The sequence below is a fragment of the Triplophysa rosa genome, linkage group LG6 (assembly GCF_024868665.1).
Source record: "Triplophysa rosa linkage group LG6, Trosa_1v2, whole genome shotgun sequence".
Classification (NCBI taxonomy): domain Eukaryota; kingdom Metazoa; phylum Chordata; class Actinopteri; order Cypriniformes; family Nemacheilidae; genus Triplophysa; species Triplophysa rosa.
The window spans coordinates 26,318,051-26,336,094 of record NC_079895.1 but is presented as its reverse complement, the minus strand read 5'-3'; the positions used below and the strand labels follow the sequence as shown (position 1 = coordinate 26,336,094).

The following is an 18,044-nucleotide window of genomic DNA, read 5'->3' as shown; positions in this document are numbered from 1 at the left end:
AAAAGTATAGTAAATAAAGCATTTTATTGGTAAAATTAAGTACGTTTTTTGTTAGGGTTTGTAGTTTAATTAATACAATTATAAAGTTACTATAATAATTACAATGTATAATTTCTGTAATAAAATAACAGACTACCACAGAATGTAAAATGTAAAAGAATAAAATGCAAAATAATGAAATAATATTGCCATACAATAAAACGCAATCAATGATGATGACAGAGATTCACTGGCAGGACCCTAGTTGGCCACATATTTTAGATTTTTAAACAATTGATGCAGAATTGTAGTTCTATACTATGAGAACGTATTCATTTGAAATAAAAATAGGCTTGAATATGCATCTTAAAACAGGTTTATTTACACAGAGACACAGAGAGAGGTATAAAGTTCACTGTCAAGCCATGAAGAGGCTTCTGAAATGTGCTCTTATGAATTCATTTAGATATGTATTTACTTCATGCCAAAGATGACATAAATATCTTACCAACATGTACATCCAGTTCCAAACATATTCACAAATTATTATAAGAAATAAAACCATTTGATCTCAGATCAGCATGTCCTCCTCGCCTCCTTCTTAAGTAAAACACAATCAGAATGAAAAATGCAAAATTAGTAAGACTCTGTAAAAGAAGCTTTAGTTTAAACAAGACTATTCTGTTCACATTTGAAGAACTGTGTGTAAAAACAAATGGTAATGAAATAATATTGGGGAATAAGAGAGGACGCAAGGTGAAAGAAGAACGTTGAGTGATATGAAGCCGTACACTGAGATGAAGCCACACTTTCAAACAAGCAGTCAAAACCAGGAAAGTACTTGTAAGGAGGCAGGTTTGACTTTACTGCGCATACAGTATGCTGCAGGGATGTTTAAATACATCTATAGCTTATTCACTGGCGGAGATAAAGCAGCACTGACACTGTAGTTCTGCAGTGATGCGGCTCAGGTCCGGCGCGGCTCAAGCCGGTGGGAGAGCTGTGATAGGGTACGCTGGTTGTCAATCACACTTATATGACGCACGTAGCTCCACACATCCTGATGGTTTTTACCTGCTACCTGAGGTGCTTCTTGATCTATTAGGACAGGAGAGAGACATGTATAGAGATTAGGTGAATTAGTTTAGTTAAAAACATGGTTAGTTGTTCTATTCATTAGCTTAGCTTGGTAAAGCAAGCATCACGGTTGCACTAAATCTACGTATTAAAGTTAACTAACCTGTCCTTCCCTGTTTGGCCTACAGATGTGAATCTGTAAGTTGCTTGTGAAACTATACTTTATAAAGCATACATCATCATTTCTTTTCCACTACACTTCATAAATACATTTTTACATGTTTACATATTTTTAATACAAAGTTAAGTTCTGCCCACCTCTGTTTCTAAGTGACTTACTGAATGGCTGACTTCTGCAGTATCTCACGATTCTCACTGTGTTCGCGATCATTCTCTGAAAAACACAAAAACTAAATTTGAGCACGTCTTACGTATTATTTAAATCTCAGAGATGGTAAGACAGGAAAACTCACCATTTTCTCAAAGTTGACCAGTCTGTCAGTGAATGTTTTGTTACCCTCGTGTGTGAACGTCATATCTGAAAGAAGAAATGTCAACATGTCGACCTGCATTTTCTTGACATCTTAAAATGTTACCATTCAACCAGTTTTTGTGCTTTCTTTTAAATAAACATTTTAACATTATTTACTCAGAATATGATCTTTTTTATGACTTACATAATGACTACACCACACAAAGCATACAAAAATATTTCAACAAATAGTCAATTATAAGGATTCAGGGGTCGGATTGACGAAACTGTTCTTAAGACAAAAGATTGTTCTTAAGATGAATTATACTGTAGGAAGCTCATTAAAATATATGTTCAAATATTTTCTTAAGAACATCTTTATTTTTTCCTAAGAATAAAATGACTTTTTATTTGTAAATCAATCTTGAGAAAAAAATAATTTAGCTGCAAGCTAAGAAACATTCCTAACTTTTTTCTTAAATTACAGTTGGCACAGTTAAGAAGAATTTTCTTCACATGAATGTTTTGTGAATCCGCCCCCAGGTTGATGCTGTTGTTTTAAACTGTAGACAGTTTTTAAACACTGTCAGTCAAACATTTGGCCACATAAATGAATTTATATTTCTTCATTTATAAGTACGGCAGCTCTCCAAGTGTGTTGACGAGTGTAGTGTGAAGCTCACCTTTAATCAGTAAAGGCATGAAAGGGATGATGGGAGGTTCTAACTTGGCCATTGTAAGTCGGTACGCTCTGTGATTTCTGGAAGGATCCTAAAATGAGAGAACATACAGTATCTCTGAAGTTATATCTTACGGTTCGATCAAAAGCTTCTCAGTCTCTGGTTTTAAAATCGGACTTTTCCATATACAGTATTTGACTAGAATGGAGGAATCAGGCTGGTTTGGGATGCTGAAGTTTCTGTATATTAGGACTGATCATGAGAAAGTGTTTGAACAGTGAAGAAATATGCTTACCATCAGGTTTTCAAACTCTCCATAAAACTTCTTAAACTTGCTCGGCAGTTTCTGTAAAAGAGAAAACTGAATTTCAATTGCTGAGTTCGACCGATGGGTTCTTTTTTTGTTTCGGTCCGAGGTTCAGTGCATCGAATGAGCTCTTACCTCCCACGTCTGATTTAATCGACAGACGGCTGGATTTGCCAGACCCATGATAATGGCAAAGAATGAGTTCAAGTTCTTAAACTCTTTACAGCTTTAAAAGAGCAAACACATACTGCTCAGATTATCACAGCATTTTTATAAACACTATAGTGAAGTACAGTATAGTGTTCTACACTGACTTAAAAGAAGAGTTCACCCAAAATGTGTTTCAAACCCGTATGACGTTCTTGCTTCATGAAAAGAAAAATGCTTAGCAGAATGTGCACCTGCTGTATTGTATCTCATACAGTAATCATACAGTCATCTTTAATGAAACTATATGACGTGTACTGTGGTGTTTCAACGATGTTTCCTTTACTGACTTCAACAGCGGCTCATGATGCTTTATGCTTCTTCCATTTTAAGAAACAGAGCAACATGAACATTCTGCTACACATCTTTGTGTTACAGAAGAAACACAATCACACGAGTTTGAAACCACACGAGAGAAGTAATATCCCTATGTATGGTGAAATCCTCCTTTAACTTTAAATGATTACCACATTCTCTATTGCAACACACATCGACATATAAAAAATAAGATTTGTCCACACTTTTAACACCATTAACTCTTTCCCTGCCAGCATTTTTATATCATATTCGCAAAACTCCATTTATATTAAATGAATATGCAAACACTTAATAAATAAAAAAAGAACAAAGCCTCTGCTTAAATTATTATTATTTTTGTTTCTATTTTATATTAAAACAAATATTCTAGCTTCATTCATTTTTATATTGACACTTGAATTTAAGTAGGTTTCATAAAAAAAATTAAAATAAAAATGAACAAAAATCTGTTTAGTTGTAATGCAGATCAGATTCGAAAAGATGATTAAAACAGATATTTATTTGTGTTTGGATCTGTAGATGCTGAACTCTTTCTGAAGATGCGCAACAGCGCCTCCTACTGTATAACAGTAAAAAGTATATACCGGATAAACTTGTCAGTGGCTGGGAAAGAGTTACTTATTACACTATTAAAGGGAAACCACAACGAAAAATTCTGCCACGAATTAAACTTCAAAAGCGCAGAATGTCAGTTACATTGCTGTCTATGGGCGGGAGTCAGAAAGCTCCCGGACCTCTTCAAAACGATCTTAATTTGTGTCCCTAAGATGAACGGATGTCCTAGTGTTGTCGAATAATCATGGCAGAATTGTCATTGTTCGACTGAGTTTTCCCTTTCGCAACACTGCTAAACAAAATGCCACGTCACACGCATGGGCATTGATATGTTTAATGAGCGACAGAACCCAAGACTCACTGCGCTGCGATCTTGATGAACTTCTTGAGAAGCTGGACACGTTTGCTAAGTGTGGGACACAAACAAACCTCTGTGACCACCCACAGCTGGACCTCATTGAACCTCCGCAGGAACAGATCCAGATTAGCTGTGGTCTTCTTAAAATGCTGCCGCCCGAACGTGTGATAGATCAACTCATGCTGAACGAAAAACAAGACATTGATACAAACTGGTTTCCTAGTACCTTATTATTATTGATTCATCCTTTCCAAATAACCATAACCATTGCAGAGGCAATAGAAAAACTGAAAACCTTACTATTATTGATTGAAAGTGACAGAAAGCGAAGCAGAACTGTGTGTGTGTACCTCATGTACACAGTCGAAGAGTTCCCAGTCGTACAGCGTCATGTGATGAGCCAGATCTTTAGAGCTCATGAGCTCAAACGTGGACATGGACCCTGCAGACGGACCCTCCTGCTCCGGCAGAGGAGTCTACAACACAAACGTCTGAACGCTCAGTGTTTGCTGGAGCATGTTTAAAGCCGATGGGTGTTTTAAGAGCAGTCTCTCACAAACCAAAGAGTCCAGCTGATCTCTCGTGCAGACGAACAGACGCGTGTTAATGCTCAGCGAGGAGAAGATGGACACATCAGAAGACTTCAGAACCTCTTTATCTGAGAAACACAAACACGTATATGAGAGAAAATGGTGAGAAAATGGAAACTTTTCCTGCTTCTCTGATTTTGGTCCAGAGGAAAAAACAGAAAGCTCACAAATGTCCATTAGAGTGATTTTTAAACTATTGTAACTATATGCAACTTTTTTGTGCTAATTTTTTGTGATCCTTTGCATTATTAGTGTGACTCGAGCATGCAAGATGAAAAAAAAAGTGCTGTGTGCGTGTGTGTGGGGGGGAGGATAAACCCTACGGTATGGGGACAAAATGTCCCCACAAAGATGGCAATATCCAAAATCCTTGTCCTTGTGGGGACATTTTTTTGTCCCCATGAGGAAACAAGCCTATAAATCATACAGAATTAACTTTTGTGAAAATGTAAAAGAGCAGACAGTTGTGTGTGATTGTTAGGGTTAGGGAATATGATATACAGTTTGTACAGTATAAAAACCACTGCGTCTATGGAATGTCCCCATAAAACATGGAAACCCAACATGTGTGTGTGCGTGTGTGTGCGTGCGTGCATGTGTGTGCGTGTTTGTGTGTTTTCACCTCCGGCCGAGCTGAGGTGGATGAGCAGAAGTTCCTCGCCTGACCCCAGTTTATCCGTAACCGCGGCGATGACCTCTCTAACAGACGCGGCGACAGGCACTCGTATGGTCGTGTAGGTGTGATCACTGCAGAACACCTTAAAGAGAACTGCAATGACAATATTTAAACAACAATAAACGTTTAAAACAACAGACACACACTGATTATTAAAATAAATACCAATAATACATTTTATTATTATCATCATCAAAATACTTTTATTAATAATTATACTAATATACCATTGTAATTGTTATACTGACTTCAGTATAAATTTAAGGTAATAAATTATAATGACCTGTATTTAAGAATTATATAGTTATATTTGCACTGAAAAGAATAGGCCTATATGGAACAGTATAAGCAACATCTATAGCTCCTTTCTCTCCTCTGTGTGACTTGTGAAAACAAAAAACGAACACTGAGTTTGAACCCTTTGTGAAAGATAGAAATTGATATCGGCTATTAAATCAATTTGGTGTGAAACTGGGCAGCAGGTATTGGCGCACCCTGATGACTCACTCTCATCGGTGCTCCTGATTGGCTGTCGCTTGAGCAGTCTGTCGTTCCCCGTGCTGAACTGACGCAGCAGGACTTTGTGCTGAAATGACCGGAAATTAGCACATGAAAAAATGAATGCAACGACTGTAACATTCAGGATGATTCGTGTGAATTTTCACCTTTTTTCGAAAGGGTCTGTCATCATCTGAACTGTGAAGAAAGTCAATAAAAATATCAAGTTAAAATAAGTTAAACAAATCTGTGTCGTAGTCTTGTTTTAAAAACGGTGGTCTCACTTTTGCTTCACGATCTTCTCTAGTCCAGGCACATGATCCTTCAGAGCTGGAATGAGTCTGGAGTCTTCACACACCGTCTCATAGAAATCCTGCAACGGCAGAACGGACCCACACATCTACACAGGACTCGGGTTTGGGCTTCATTTAAGAAATGTCATCCAAAAAGGTCCCGTGCGTGTGTCAGGAGAAGGTGCTGACCTGGAGGAAGTGAAAGGAGGTGTCCTCCTCTTGCAGGTGGTCTGTGTTAATGGCAGCCCACTGTAACACCAGACGAATGACTCTGCGTTTGTTATTGAGAGAGTAATCCATCCTCTCCTGCTCACTGCCCTGAGACGCCTGAGCCTGATAGGTGCACCGGTGCTAAGGACTTTAGAAATCACAACTTGCCTAGTGCACTCATTCAATCCCATGGTGCACTGCAATAACTAGTGCACAACCTACACATTTCTAGCTGCTACTGTACACAACGGCTCAAGACATGTGACCAAAAGCACAAATAGCCGTGCCATGGTGAAAAGATGGAGAACAACTCTCTGTGAATGTGTTTGAAAGGATATTGGGCCACGAGGAGAGGACACAGCTGACTGTTTGGGACAAACACACCGTGCATAAGTAAAAAGTCATCCATTGCGGGATCTAGAGAGAGAGAGATGGAGGGAGAAAGACAGATTAATGAAAACGTTTTTTAAGTTTTCATTTTTAATTGATCTAAAATGAATTAGGTGCGTTCAAATATATTTTATGCAAAAAACGAGCCTTATTATCTAGCAGATATAGTGTAGGTGTAACGTAATATCACATCTGTGTTTCTGTGTTCAGCCAATGAGAACGCTTTGTGCCACTTTTCAACTGTCAATCATTTTCGAAAGCACATTAGACGGTTTCATTGGACGCGCGCGCCTGACCCCCAGTTAACTTCCAGTTTGTGTTTGGCTAGTGTCTAATCATATATTTTATTTCATTTATTTTAATTTGCATTATTATTTTACTTAATAATAACTGTTTTAAATAAACGATTTGTTGAATTTTGTTGTATGTTAATTTTATTAAAACGATTTGTTGAATGGGTCCTGATAGTTCGGTCGCATTTAAAGAAACCGTACGGTACATTGACATCTAGCGGCTGAGCTTGGTATCGCAGTCTAAATTCAAAATGTTGGAGAGACAATTTTAGCCAAGTGACGCTTCTTCTCGGTTTCTTTGGATTATTATCGGAAATAATCTACAGGCGCTCTATTGTTTGTGAATGTGTACCGGAAATTAAGGTGGGGGTCATAAAAGTGCGCATGCGCAGTACCGTTTGTTTATTTTGTTAAGATGAAACCGTCTGTAGGCTAAAGTATGGAATGCAAAAAAACGGAGTGTCAGTTTATTATGCAAGATCTTTGTTTTGTCAAATCTGCTTGTTGTGAGAATTTATATTATATGGCTTTTTGAAGGTCAATAGAGTTCACTTTTAACATTTATTGGACGATTGAGATAATCACACACTTCTGCGGTCCCTGTGTGTTTTTGTATCTAAATCTGGAGAAAGTGATAGAAAAAGTAAAATTGCTTACGGGTACATGCAGCTTGTAAGATGACGCTGAAATGTTTGTTGATAATTCTGATTATGATCGACTTAAAGAAATAGTTCACCCAAAAAATGAAAATTCTGTCATCATTTACTCGCCCTCAAGTGTTTTTTAGCCCGTATAAATTTCTTTGACACAAAGATATCTTAAAGCTAAAAACGAAACAACTCTGGGGCACTATTGACTACCATAGTGGGGTTTTTTTCAAGTATGGTAGTCAATAGTGCCCCAGAAGAATTTGTTCATAAACATTCTTTCAAATATCTTTTCTTGTGTTCAGCAAAACAACAGAAACAAGCAGGCTTGGAACAACTTGAGGGTGACTAAATGATGACAGAATCTTCATCTTTGGGTGAACAAACCCTTTAATAAATGTAATGTGTGTGTAAAGTGTAAAACACCTCATCTGCAAATGCTAAAAATATGCTAAAAAGAAAAAATGTGTTGGTTGAAAGTTGGTAAAGAGATTCATGATTCTGAACCTGATTCTGTGAATTGAGAATCGAGTTTCATTGTCTCCAGAAGATGTTCCAGAATCTTCTCCGGAGTCCCTGACATCACAGTGTACCTGTCGAAGAGATGATATGATGATACACTTTCACATGTCCTAATGATTGATGCTGGCACATGTTAAAACTGACAGAAGAAGAGAAATGTACTTGAGAGGAGAAGAACTGGAACCTCTGCTGTTACTCTTCTCCAAAACTAGCACGTCCTCTTCATGTTCCTTCAGACGGACCGTGTTTGCCTCCACATCCTAAACACACATTTATATATATTGTATGGCTAATGGTGATTATAAATATTAAACTTGAGACTGTCAAACAATTAATCGCATCCAGAATAAAAGTGTACATATGTCTGTGTACTGTGCATATTTATTTTGTATTTGTAAGCGAATCACATGAAACATTTGTAACCTGTTTCTACAATGAAATTGTTGTGACGTGTTGGTGTAATTTAGCATCACCACCAGTAGATGGAGACTCGCACTTATTTCTATGTCTCACTACACGAGATGTCTCTTTTTATCCCAACTCATATGATTAAACACTTCTTTATTTAGGTATTCTCTAAACTAAAAATAAAATAAATAATACACTCCTTGTTACATTCATATACGTACATTAGTTAACCACATTCCTGACTATTTTAGTCATAAACTACAGCTTTAATTTAAAGTGATAGTTAGCCCAAAAATAAACATGTCATAATTTACTTTACATAATCGCCTCTTGTCATTTCAAACCTTTATGACTTTCTTTCTTCCGCAGAACACAAAAGAAGATATTTTGAAGAATGTTGTTAACTGGCACCCATTCGCTTGCATTGGTTTTGTGTTCGGTTACCAACTTTCTTCAAAATATCTTTTTTTGTGTCATAAAGGTTTGAAATGACAAGAGGGTGATTAAATGACGACAGAATTTTCATTTTTGGATGATTTTCCCTGTGCCAGTGATGGTGGAGGATTAAACACACGCAAGGACAAAAACAGATGCAGATACCAAAGGAGAAAACAATAAGAGGATAATGATAATTACCATCATTATTATTGATAATTATGTTGATCGTACACGACACCAAATCGTATAATAAAGTTCTTTGAAGTATGTTTATATAAGAACCGTTATAAAACATTTTGTCTTGAAGCACACATTGTGAACAATGACCCCTGACCCTGAGGATCCTGTTGAAGTCTTCTTTGTCCACCCTGAGGAAGTGGCAGTTGTCTTCTCTCAGTACAATGGAGGCGGCCCGAGGTGCATCATTCACCAGAGCCAGCTTGCCAAAGTCATCTCCCTCATGAAGTGTGCATACTACACCCTGCAAAGACACACAGCTTCTGTTATGTGATGTGCAAATGTGCAAATCTACTAATGTGTTGAAAATAAATCAATGCAATTCATACTGATAACATATAAATAACATATTTTCTTAGGGGGCATAAAGTAAAAAATGTCAAAACCAACAATTGTGTAACTGTCCTAAAATCAAAATTAGGAAAAATCTTGAAAAATAGGAGAGGTCGAAAAAGTGTCATATTTTGGTATTATGGAAAGTATCGTTATTAGGACAATTCAAAGCGTAATAATGTGTTGCTTTAAAGGATTAATACTAAAAGAAAACCATTTGTCAGAAAAAAATGTTTTGGTGTAACCAACCAATCATTATTCATAAAAGTGGGATCATCTGTCTTGCATTATCACATAATAAAAGCTGAACTGTTGTGTTGAACGTGAAGCATTATCAGAGAATTAGTCTGACCTTCCCATAGATGACCACATTAACAGAGCCCTTCAGGACGATGTACCAAGACGTCCCTTCCTCCCCCTGATTAAACACTACAGAAATCAATAATGAAGACAAAACAATTCGATTATAATCCACAGAGACATCACACATATTAGACATAACCTGGGATTATCACATTGAAACTCGGTAATGGTTTAAATCCGTTTCTCATAGGGTTTGATTTGTGAGGATAAAAGCACTGTAACGTTGACACTTACACACCGTGCCTGCTTTCGCATGAGACTCGAAGATTAAAACCCCGGCTAATTCCCTCTTCACCTGAAGAGAGAAGAGAAAATAACAGAATCTGTATTATGAACACAAGAACTGAGCATGTTTCATCTTTATATGAGAGAACTTCATATTTTAAATAACAATGTTTTAGTGTATATTTATAGCTCAAGTCAATTTTGAGCTTATATCATTATTCACGATATATCGGTATATTGTAAATAAACAAAAACCGTCAAAATGTTCACATACAGTATTTTAAAAATTCTTTTCCAATTGTCACTGTCAGAAAATTCTAGAAAGTCTGTAGCACAGGGAAGGTGGGATGAAGCGATGATGGGTGACTACATCTGGAACTTGGATTTGTGAGGACAGTATTAGTCATAAAAGACAAAAATCATCAAATGTACACATGTTTAGTAACTGTTATGTTAAACTGTTGTTTTGAGCTCAGTGTCATGCCAGTACCTTGTCATTTCTGCGTACGAGTAAAAATACCAAAATGTATGAAAATATTTTGTAAGATTTTTTGAGTACTGTCGATGGTAAAAAAAATTAATGTGATTTTCATGTTCAGCATGTTAAACTTCATAAAGAAACAGTAAAAATGAAAGCTAAACAACTTTTTAAAATTTGTTACATTGTGTAATGAACATAGTAAATACAAGTTTGCTTTGCATGCATGAAAAATCATAAATAGGCGACCCTCCCATCGGTTTTATTCTCAGGAGACATTTCAATTATTGTATAAAAAAGAGCAATAATCTTCTTTTATGTTCCACACAGGAGTGATCAAATAATACAGAAGTAAGTGGACTCACAGTGGTGGAGAGGTGTGATAAGGCCTTAATATGCAGCAGCTCCTCATAAATGATCTCCAAGTCATCTGATGTCCTCTGTCCAGGCCTGCAGTCAAGACAATGATGTCACCAATCTGGGACTTATTCTGACATTTTACAAAGTTCTGCCCGGTGCAGATATGACTCGCAGAACTTTCAAAAGGGCATCTCTCCTTCAGGGCATAATCACTCCTCAGAGAGAATTGTGGGAAAGATCAGAGGAAAGCAGCCAAACAGAGATCTGGATCAGATCGCTTTATAACTCTCAGCCCTCAGGGAGACGTATAATGGCTCAAATTTTATCGCGAGAACGTACTGTTTCTGCAGGATCATTCGCAGATGGGCGTCAGGTCCGATCTGAGAGAGGAGGAGGAGGGTGTCCTGCAGCTCTTCGTCACTCTCGTTCTTTTCCTCTTCGTTGGGACGAGGGGCGTCCTCCATTTCGTCCTCCAGGAAGCGATAGAAAATATATTTATCTTGGAAGCTCAGCTCCTGATCCACTAAAGAACACAAACAGGTCAACTAATAAAAAAGATCAAATGAAAACAAACATTACAGGATAGGAAAAGGACGTAAACATTTACAATTCTAAGCACGCTTCAGACTCAGGTTGAGTCTGAATTTTCTGAGGCATTTCAGTCATTCTGTCATCATTTATTCACCTCTTGTCGTTCAAAACCTGTACATGACTCTTTCTTCTGTGGAATACAAAAGAAGATATTTTGAGAAATGTCTCTGTGGTTTGGTGTCTATTTGAGTCAATGGGGTCCGAAGTTGTTTGGTGAACAAGTGGTCTTCAAAATATCTTCTTTTGTGTTCTGCAGAAGAAAGTCATACAGGTTTTGAAAGACGTGAGTGTAAATAAATGATGACAGAATGTTTGTTTTTGGGTAAACGGTTACACAACAGGTCATAACGGGTGGTTACACATGTCTACATTCTCACCGTGGTTTAAAACTCCCTCCTCCAGCAGCACCTGCCACATGCCCACAGCCTGAACACGAGTGTGCACACAGGAAGTGTGCTGCAACAGCCAATCAACAAGCTCCGTTCCCATGCAGCACTGCCTGCATCACACGCGTGCAGAAAACATGTTACAGGTAATACAACACACCCCAGACTGCTAAACCAGTCAAAACAAAATACAAATACAGTCTTTGCCGTAACAAGCTTATACTGTATATAAATATAAAACTCATCATATGCAGTACAGTATATATATATATATATGTATATTATATCCGCGGAAAAAATGAATTCGGGGAAAATAATATAAAATATTATTTTATAGGGTACTATTTATAGGTATGTGTTTAGGTAAAATGATCCTTTTTGTTTCATTCGGTGAACTACTAACAATATTTCTTCATTTATTTGAAGAAAATGAAAACTGGAGAAACAGGTCAAAATAACAGAAAATATGCTTTGATGTATTTTTCAGACCTCAAATACTGCAAATAAAACAAGTTCATATTCCCTTATAAGCAACACAACTGTAATATTTGTACGTGTATTTAGTAAAAGTTCAAAAGTATTTTTATGTGATAACCCAGTTTTTCCAAATAAAAATTTGGAATGGTCTCTTAAAGTGATAGTTTCTCAAAAATGAAAATTCTGTCATCACCCTCAGATTGTTCCAAACCTGTATAAATGTCTTTGTTCTGATGAACACAGAGGAAGATATTTGGAAGAATGTCAGTAACCAAACAGATTTCATCCCCCATTTACTGCCATAGTAGGGAAAATGAATACTATGGGAGTCAATAGGGAATGAGGTCTGTTTGGTAAATGATGACACAATTTTCATTTTTGGGTGAAATATTCCTTTAATTGTTTCCGTGGCTGTATAAATACAGTACAATATCAATATAAAAACATGACTAATAAAAATAATCATTGGTGCATATACAGTTTTTAAATGAAATATTCAATATTTACAATGCAAAATAATATAAATGAGTTCATATAACAATAGAACTAATTACGCAAATATCAAATGGGCATTAAAGTAAACATGGAGACTTCTTTAGACACTTACCTGTATGACTTCAGGTGGTATTTTCTGTCTCTGATCATGTGAGGCGCTCGGGACAGAATGGTGTTTCTTAACACTTTACCTGCCTGCAAGATTTTTTCTGACGGCACCTGAGAGACAAACAGAGACAAACCGCTCAACACACGCCACGCGTCAGTTAGCTGTCAGGCTGATGGTTGTTATACCTGTGTAATGGATTTGGGATGAAGTTTGGTGGGATTTTGAATAAATGATGTCTGGAAAACAAACAAAAAACCCTTTCAGAAACAGAAATAGGGAACAGAAAGAAAACGCAGGAATGGGAGGAGATCTAAATATGACAAACAGGGTTGACAGGTTGTTTGACAGTGGTGGACAGGAAACGACCCGTGAGGTCACAGGAACAGAAACTGGACAATGGGAAGAGGACGCCAGAGTCACTAGTTTATGTTTACATGGGTTCTGGTGGGGAGATGCTGGGAAGGAAGGATGTAGAATCCCAACTGACGCAAATAGGAGAAAGGATAAGAATCTAAGTCTTTCGTAAGTCACTCGAGTACATTGAACTGCATCAAACACTCTCAGTATCAAACACATATATACACTGTAAAGTGTAGAGGAACGCTAGATCTAGCCAAACATGTATCAAAATAAACCAACATGAAACAGGATTACGACAAAATGCCTTAATAAACATTTGCCAGAGATGAAGCTTTAAAATACAGGTCTGAGGATTTACAGCGGGGTGATACTGAGACACGGAGGGGTTTTGTGTAAACACATACCTTTTTCAAGTGTTTGAATGAGGATCCAGGAGAGCTGTTGCTCAGGTTCTCTTTGTCAGGCATTCCTGTAAAAATAACATGAAGATCATATTTTTAAAACATGAACACTAATCTTTTAATCCAAATACTCTGCGTGATCAATCTTAAAGATCTGATGGAGATGCGGGATGTGTGTAGTCTTCAGTAATGGGTCCTGAGGGGCGACAGGCCGGGTCATCATCCACACATGAAAAGCTTTCTCCTTCAGAAACAACAAACCATTTAGACCTCAGCCCTGCAGTCTTACCTTAAATAAAATGACACGTCATCCTCTGTCCTGTGCAAAAGCTTCAGGCACATTAAATGCTTCAGCAAACAAGATGTTTCTTTATATCTTCTCCTTTGCCAATACAGATTTCCAAACACCGCTTGCCAAGAAATGCAATAATAAAGTGAGCTTCTTGTGTGTACAAAGAGTCTCACATCACTCACCACATAGTGTTTATACTATTTATGTGCATTTCATTTATCTGCATATATTAACAAAATGTTCACTTTGGATTTTTAGATTCAATTCTAGTTTGGGCTTTACACATTTTTGCATTGTAGCCAATTAAGAAGCTTTACAGAAAACACATTACGGAACAAATAAACAATGCATCCAGAGTAAAATTAATATGGAATGATAAAATTGATTTTAAGAAATTGTTTTATTATATAAATGTATACATATAGTATATGTTGACTGAGGAAATGTGAAGCTCTCCTCACGCGCATGGCCTGAAGTTAACTTCCGGTCCGTGTTTGTTGATCGGTCTGGCTAGTCGCTATTTGTATATTTACATTTATTAATTTAGATGAATAATAATTTATATAAAAAAATGTGTATAATAATTGTATTAAATAAACAATTTGTTTATTTTATTGTGTTTAATTGTTTTAAATAAACAATTTGTTGAATGGGTCGTGTAACTTTGTCGCATTTAAGTTTATAACTTAAGTAACGGTTCTTATAACCCAAAATAATACTGGCTACTTTTAACTTGTTAGCTAATGTTTACTTGTTATTTCGTTTGCTTGTTATCAGAGATAATCTACAGGGACTCTAGTCTTCGCGGATGTGTACCGGAAGTTAAGTTTGGGCCACAAAAGCGTGCATGCGCAGTAACTTTTGTTTATGTTGGTTTGCTTTGAAACGTCTATATTTCATAGAAGAATGAAATTCACACAGTTTAGAATGACATGAGGTTGTGTAATGATGACAGAATTCAGAGTTTTTTACTTACTATCAGCGTTCGGGCCGCTCTCCATAACACCATAGGGAGGGACCAGAAGACCAGCCATGCAGTGACGATACTTCTGAAAAACATAACAGATGGCACAAATGCCATCATATATAAATGAAGCAACCTAATGAAACATTGATAATAATCTCCAATCAGTATAAAGTCACGATGAAATGATGTAGAATCATAAATACAGTACATGCTGCTCATTTTACAGTGTGTGATTTCTCAGAGCACATTTTTAAAAGAGTAAAAAACATATTTGGCTTCGTAATCTTTTATCAATCCTCTGGAACCACTTTTATTTGCGGTTGATATCATCAAGCCCTCTTTTTCTTTGCCCCACTACTCCAAACACGTTTCTTACGATCCAATTCGAATCCTGATGGATGAAATCAAGTCCCACACTGTAAACCCAAATAAGTTGGGAAAACTCAAAAAATTTGAAGTAATCAGTTACATCAAATCCCAATTTTAAGTAAGCAGAACTATCAAGTTTTGAGTTTGTTGTACTCATGCATGTTAATTCCTTTTAATTTTGAACAATTAACAATTCTAAATGTGACCTTGGATCACAAAACCAGTCATAAGTAGCACGGTAATTTTTTGTATGGGTTAAAACTATCGATTTTTCTTTTATGCCAAAAACCATTAGGATATTAAGTAAAGGCAGGTAAAGTTCATGTTCCATGAAAATATTTTGTAAATTTCTTACCGTAAATATATAAAAACTTTATTTTTGTGAGTAACATGCTGTGCTAAGGACTTCATTTGGACCACTTTAAAGGCGATTTTCTCAGTATTTTTATTTTCTGCACCCTCAGATTCCAGAGATTTAAATCGTTGTATCTCGGCCTAATATTGTCAGATCTTAACATATCATATATCAATGGAAGGCTTATTTATTCAGCTTTCAGTTGATGTAAAAATCTCAATTTTGAAAAATTGACCCATAAGACTGGTTTTGTTGTCCAGGGTCACAAATATCTAAGACAAATGGACATTCATCATTGACAAGACTTTTTCCTTTCTTAAAACTCATAAAATAACAATTCATGTCAAAATTCACTCTCCTAATGCAGTCTCACGCAAAGCATGCTGGGAACTGAAATTCATTCTCAACAAATCGTCTTGAATCAACTTGTTTAAATTAAGTTAAACTAACTCAAAAGTTAGAATTAGTTACAGGAACTCAAAATATCTCAGTTAGTACAATTTTTTATATACAATTACGTTTACACTACTTTAACCATTTAATTACTTTGAACATTCGGGTTTACAGTGTACAACTGCTCTATAGAAAAATGTCACAATATGGAGGTAAAATGGGTTACAAATGTTGTTTTGTGATGCGTTAAAGACATCTTAGGTCAAAGAGTCGGTCATATATGATTCATGGATGCACACACGCACGCACACATGAACACACACACACATCTACTCAATGTTTTGTAAAAGCCAGTCATCTGTAACAGAAGTGACAGCATGTGCCTTTCCGTCATTAGATGAACAAGACCATAAACACATCATATTAACATATTAACTGAGTCTGTGGCTCTTCTGATTGTGAAGGAACCCGTAACTCTGTATGAGCCTTTGGCAAAAGTAGCATGCTGTATCTTTGTGTTACAGATGTGAATGAAACCTTGAGAGAAATGTGCATCACTTCACCATCAGATTATAAAACAGGTGCAACAATCATTAAGGGACGAACCTGAATCATAGACCAGAATATCAGAGAGTGGTCAGTTCTTTTGACCTGAGCCTGTCCCACCTAGCAACCACTCAGAACACCCTAGCAACCACCCTTTGAGATGCAGCTCAGGGAAGCAGTATGAGAGTTTAGTGTCTAATCTCTTTAATCAGGTCTGACTCTGGATCAGAGAAGATTATGATGGATTAAACATTATTGTTCGATCTGTAACGTGTCACACAAATCTGAAATATTACTGACACTCATCGCTTGTAACACACACATACAATATTGTGAATGCTATCAAAGGTGCCACCATCCTGTGTAGGTTTACTATCATTTTAAGCACCTACAAGAGACCAACACTTACACAAAGAGAGTATTTTAGATTAGTACAATAAATACAAATATGCTAGACAGACAGACAGACAAACAGACAGAAGTGCTATTGAGGCACTTACGCAGGGTTACTGATGGAGAAGAGCTCTAGTGCACTTTACGTTGTTTTGAACACAAGACATAAGAGAGATTAGAGCCCATTTAGCATTGAATGGAGGTCATGTAATCTGTTTAAGAGTCCATAACAGACCTAAACTGATTGGTACCTCCCTAAAGACCATATTCAATAATACAATTGAGTTCTGCTCTGACCCATCTAACATGATACAGAACAGAAAACAATAAGCCAACCTCACACACCAATCAGTAAGAAAGAAAAATCACAGGAGATATCATTCGTATCATAAAATATTTCTCATTGACAAGCAAATAGAAACGGATTGTCTCAGGTATTTCTCCTCATAAAAGACCAAGAAATCTCACAAATGTCTCCATTGGAGTTTCAGATGAGATCTCAATGATGTCACAAACCGAGCTCAGATTTGTCAAGTCAATATTGCTTTATCTCAATATGAACTCAAACATTTTATTCATCATCCGATTATTACAATCCAGAATTCTACATTTTACTGATCTATTCTCTTCATGGATTTAACCAGTTATCTTGTTTGTTTCTGTTTGTGCATTTTAAAAACATCTGAGATTAAGTAGTTTAAATGAAACGCAACCGAGAACCAAATTCATTTTAGTTTTCTCAAATTAAAACTTTGAAAACTTTGCTTCTTTTTATTGAAATCAAATAAAATGTTGTGCTAAAAATGATTGGAAAAACTTAAAATAAACGAAAAATGATAACCTGAAATAAGTTTAAGGCACTAAAATTATAATAATAAACAAAAACTACAAATAAAAATAATCCATCTTAAAAAGCAACATAAAATATAAACAAATAAATAATAATATGACAAAAGCAAATAACAAAATTGATAAAAGGTAACTGAAATTAACATT

The 18,044-nt window shown here is 36.3% G+C and overlaps 1 protein-coding gene across 5 annotated transcripts in view; it reads right to left on the bottom strand.

Annotated features, from left to right (window-relative positions):
* Positions 1–45: 45 nt before the first annotated feature.
* The window catches only part of rapgef4a (Rap guanine nucleotide exchange factor 4a), a 34,181-nt gene continuing 16,182 nt past the window's right edge, over positions 46–18,044 (bottom strand). For 3 of the 5 annotated variants that reach the window (XM_057336318.1, XM_057336319.1, XM_057336322.1), the window contains 27 exons: positions 15,002–15,074; positions 13,737–13,801; positions 13,158–13,208; positions 12,976–13,082; positions 11,883–12,004; positions 11,254–11,437; positions 10,920–11,004; positions 10,086–10,146; positions 9,841–9,917; positions 9,253–9,399; positions 8,235–8,332; positions 8,058–8,143; positions 6,559–6,637; positions 6,200–6,350; positions 6,002–6,090; positions 5,885–5,915; positions 5,727–5,805; positions 5,166–5,312; positions 4,514–4,611; positions 4,304–4,429; positions 3,957–4,135; positions 2,651–2,741; positions 2,504–2,554; positions 2,212–2,299; positions 1,530–1,594; positions 1,375–1,450; positions 46–1,077 (listed from right to left, as the gene is read on the bottom strand). In XM_057336318.1, coding sequence (XP_057192301.1) covers positions 947–1,077; positions 1,375–1,450; positions 1,530–1,594; positions 2,212–2,299; positions 2,504–2,554; positions 2,651–2,741; positions 3,957–4,135; positions 4,304–4,429; positions 4,514–4,611; positions 5,166–5,312; positions 5,727–5,805; positions 5,885–5,915; positions 6,002–6,090; positions 6,200–6,350; positions 6,559–6,637; positions 8,058–8,143; positions 8,235–8,332; positions 9,253–9,399; positions 9,841–9,917; positions 10,086–10,146; positions 10,920–11,004; positions 11,254–11,437; positions 11,883–12,004; positions 12,976–13,082; positions 13,158–13,208; positions 13,737–13,801; positions 15,002–15,074 — 2,637 coding nt within the window. In that variant the 3' untranslated portion in view covers positions 46–946. The remainder of the gene's footprint in view (positions 1,078–1,374; positions 1,451–1,529; positions 1,595–2,211; positions 2,300–2,503; positions 2,555–2,650; positions 2,742–3,956; positions 4,136–4,303; positions 4,430–4,513; positions 4,612–5,165; positions 5,313–5,726; positions 5,806–5,884; positions 5,916–6,001; positions 6,091–6,199; positions 6,351–6,558; positions 6,638–8,057; positions 8,144–8,234; positions 8,333–9,252; positions 9,400–9,840; positions 9,918–10,085; positions 10,147–10,919; positions 11,005–11,253; positions 11,438–11,882; positions 12,005–12,975; positions 13,083–13,157; positions 13,209–13,736; positions 13,802–15,001; positions 15,075–18,044) is intronic. The other 2 variants (XM_057336320.1, XM_057336321.1) reach the window with 2 other exon arrangements.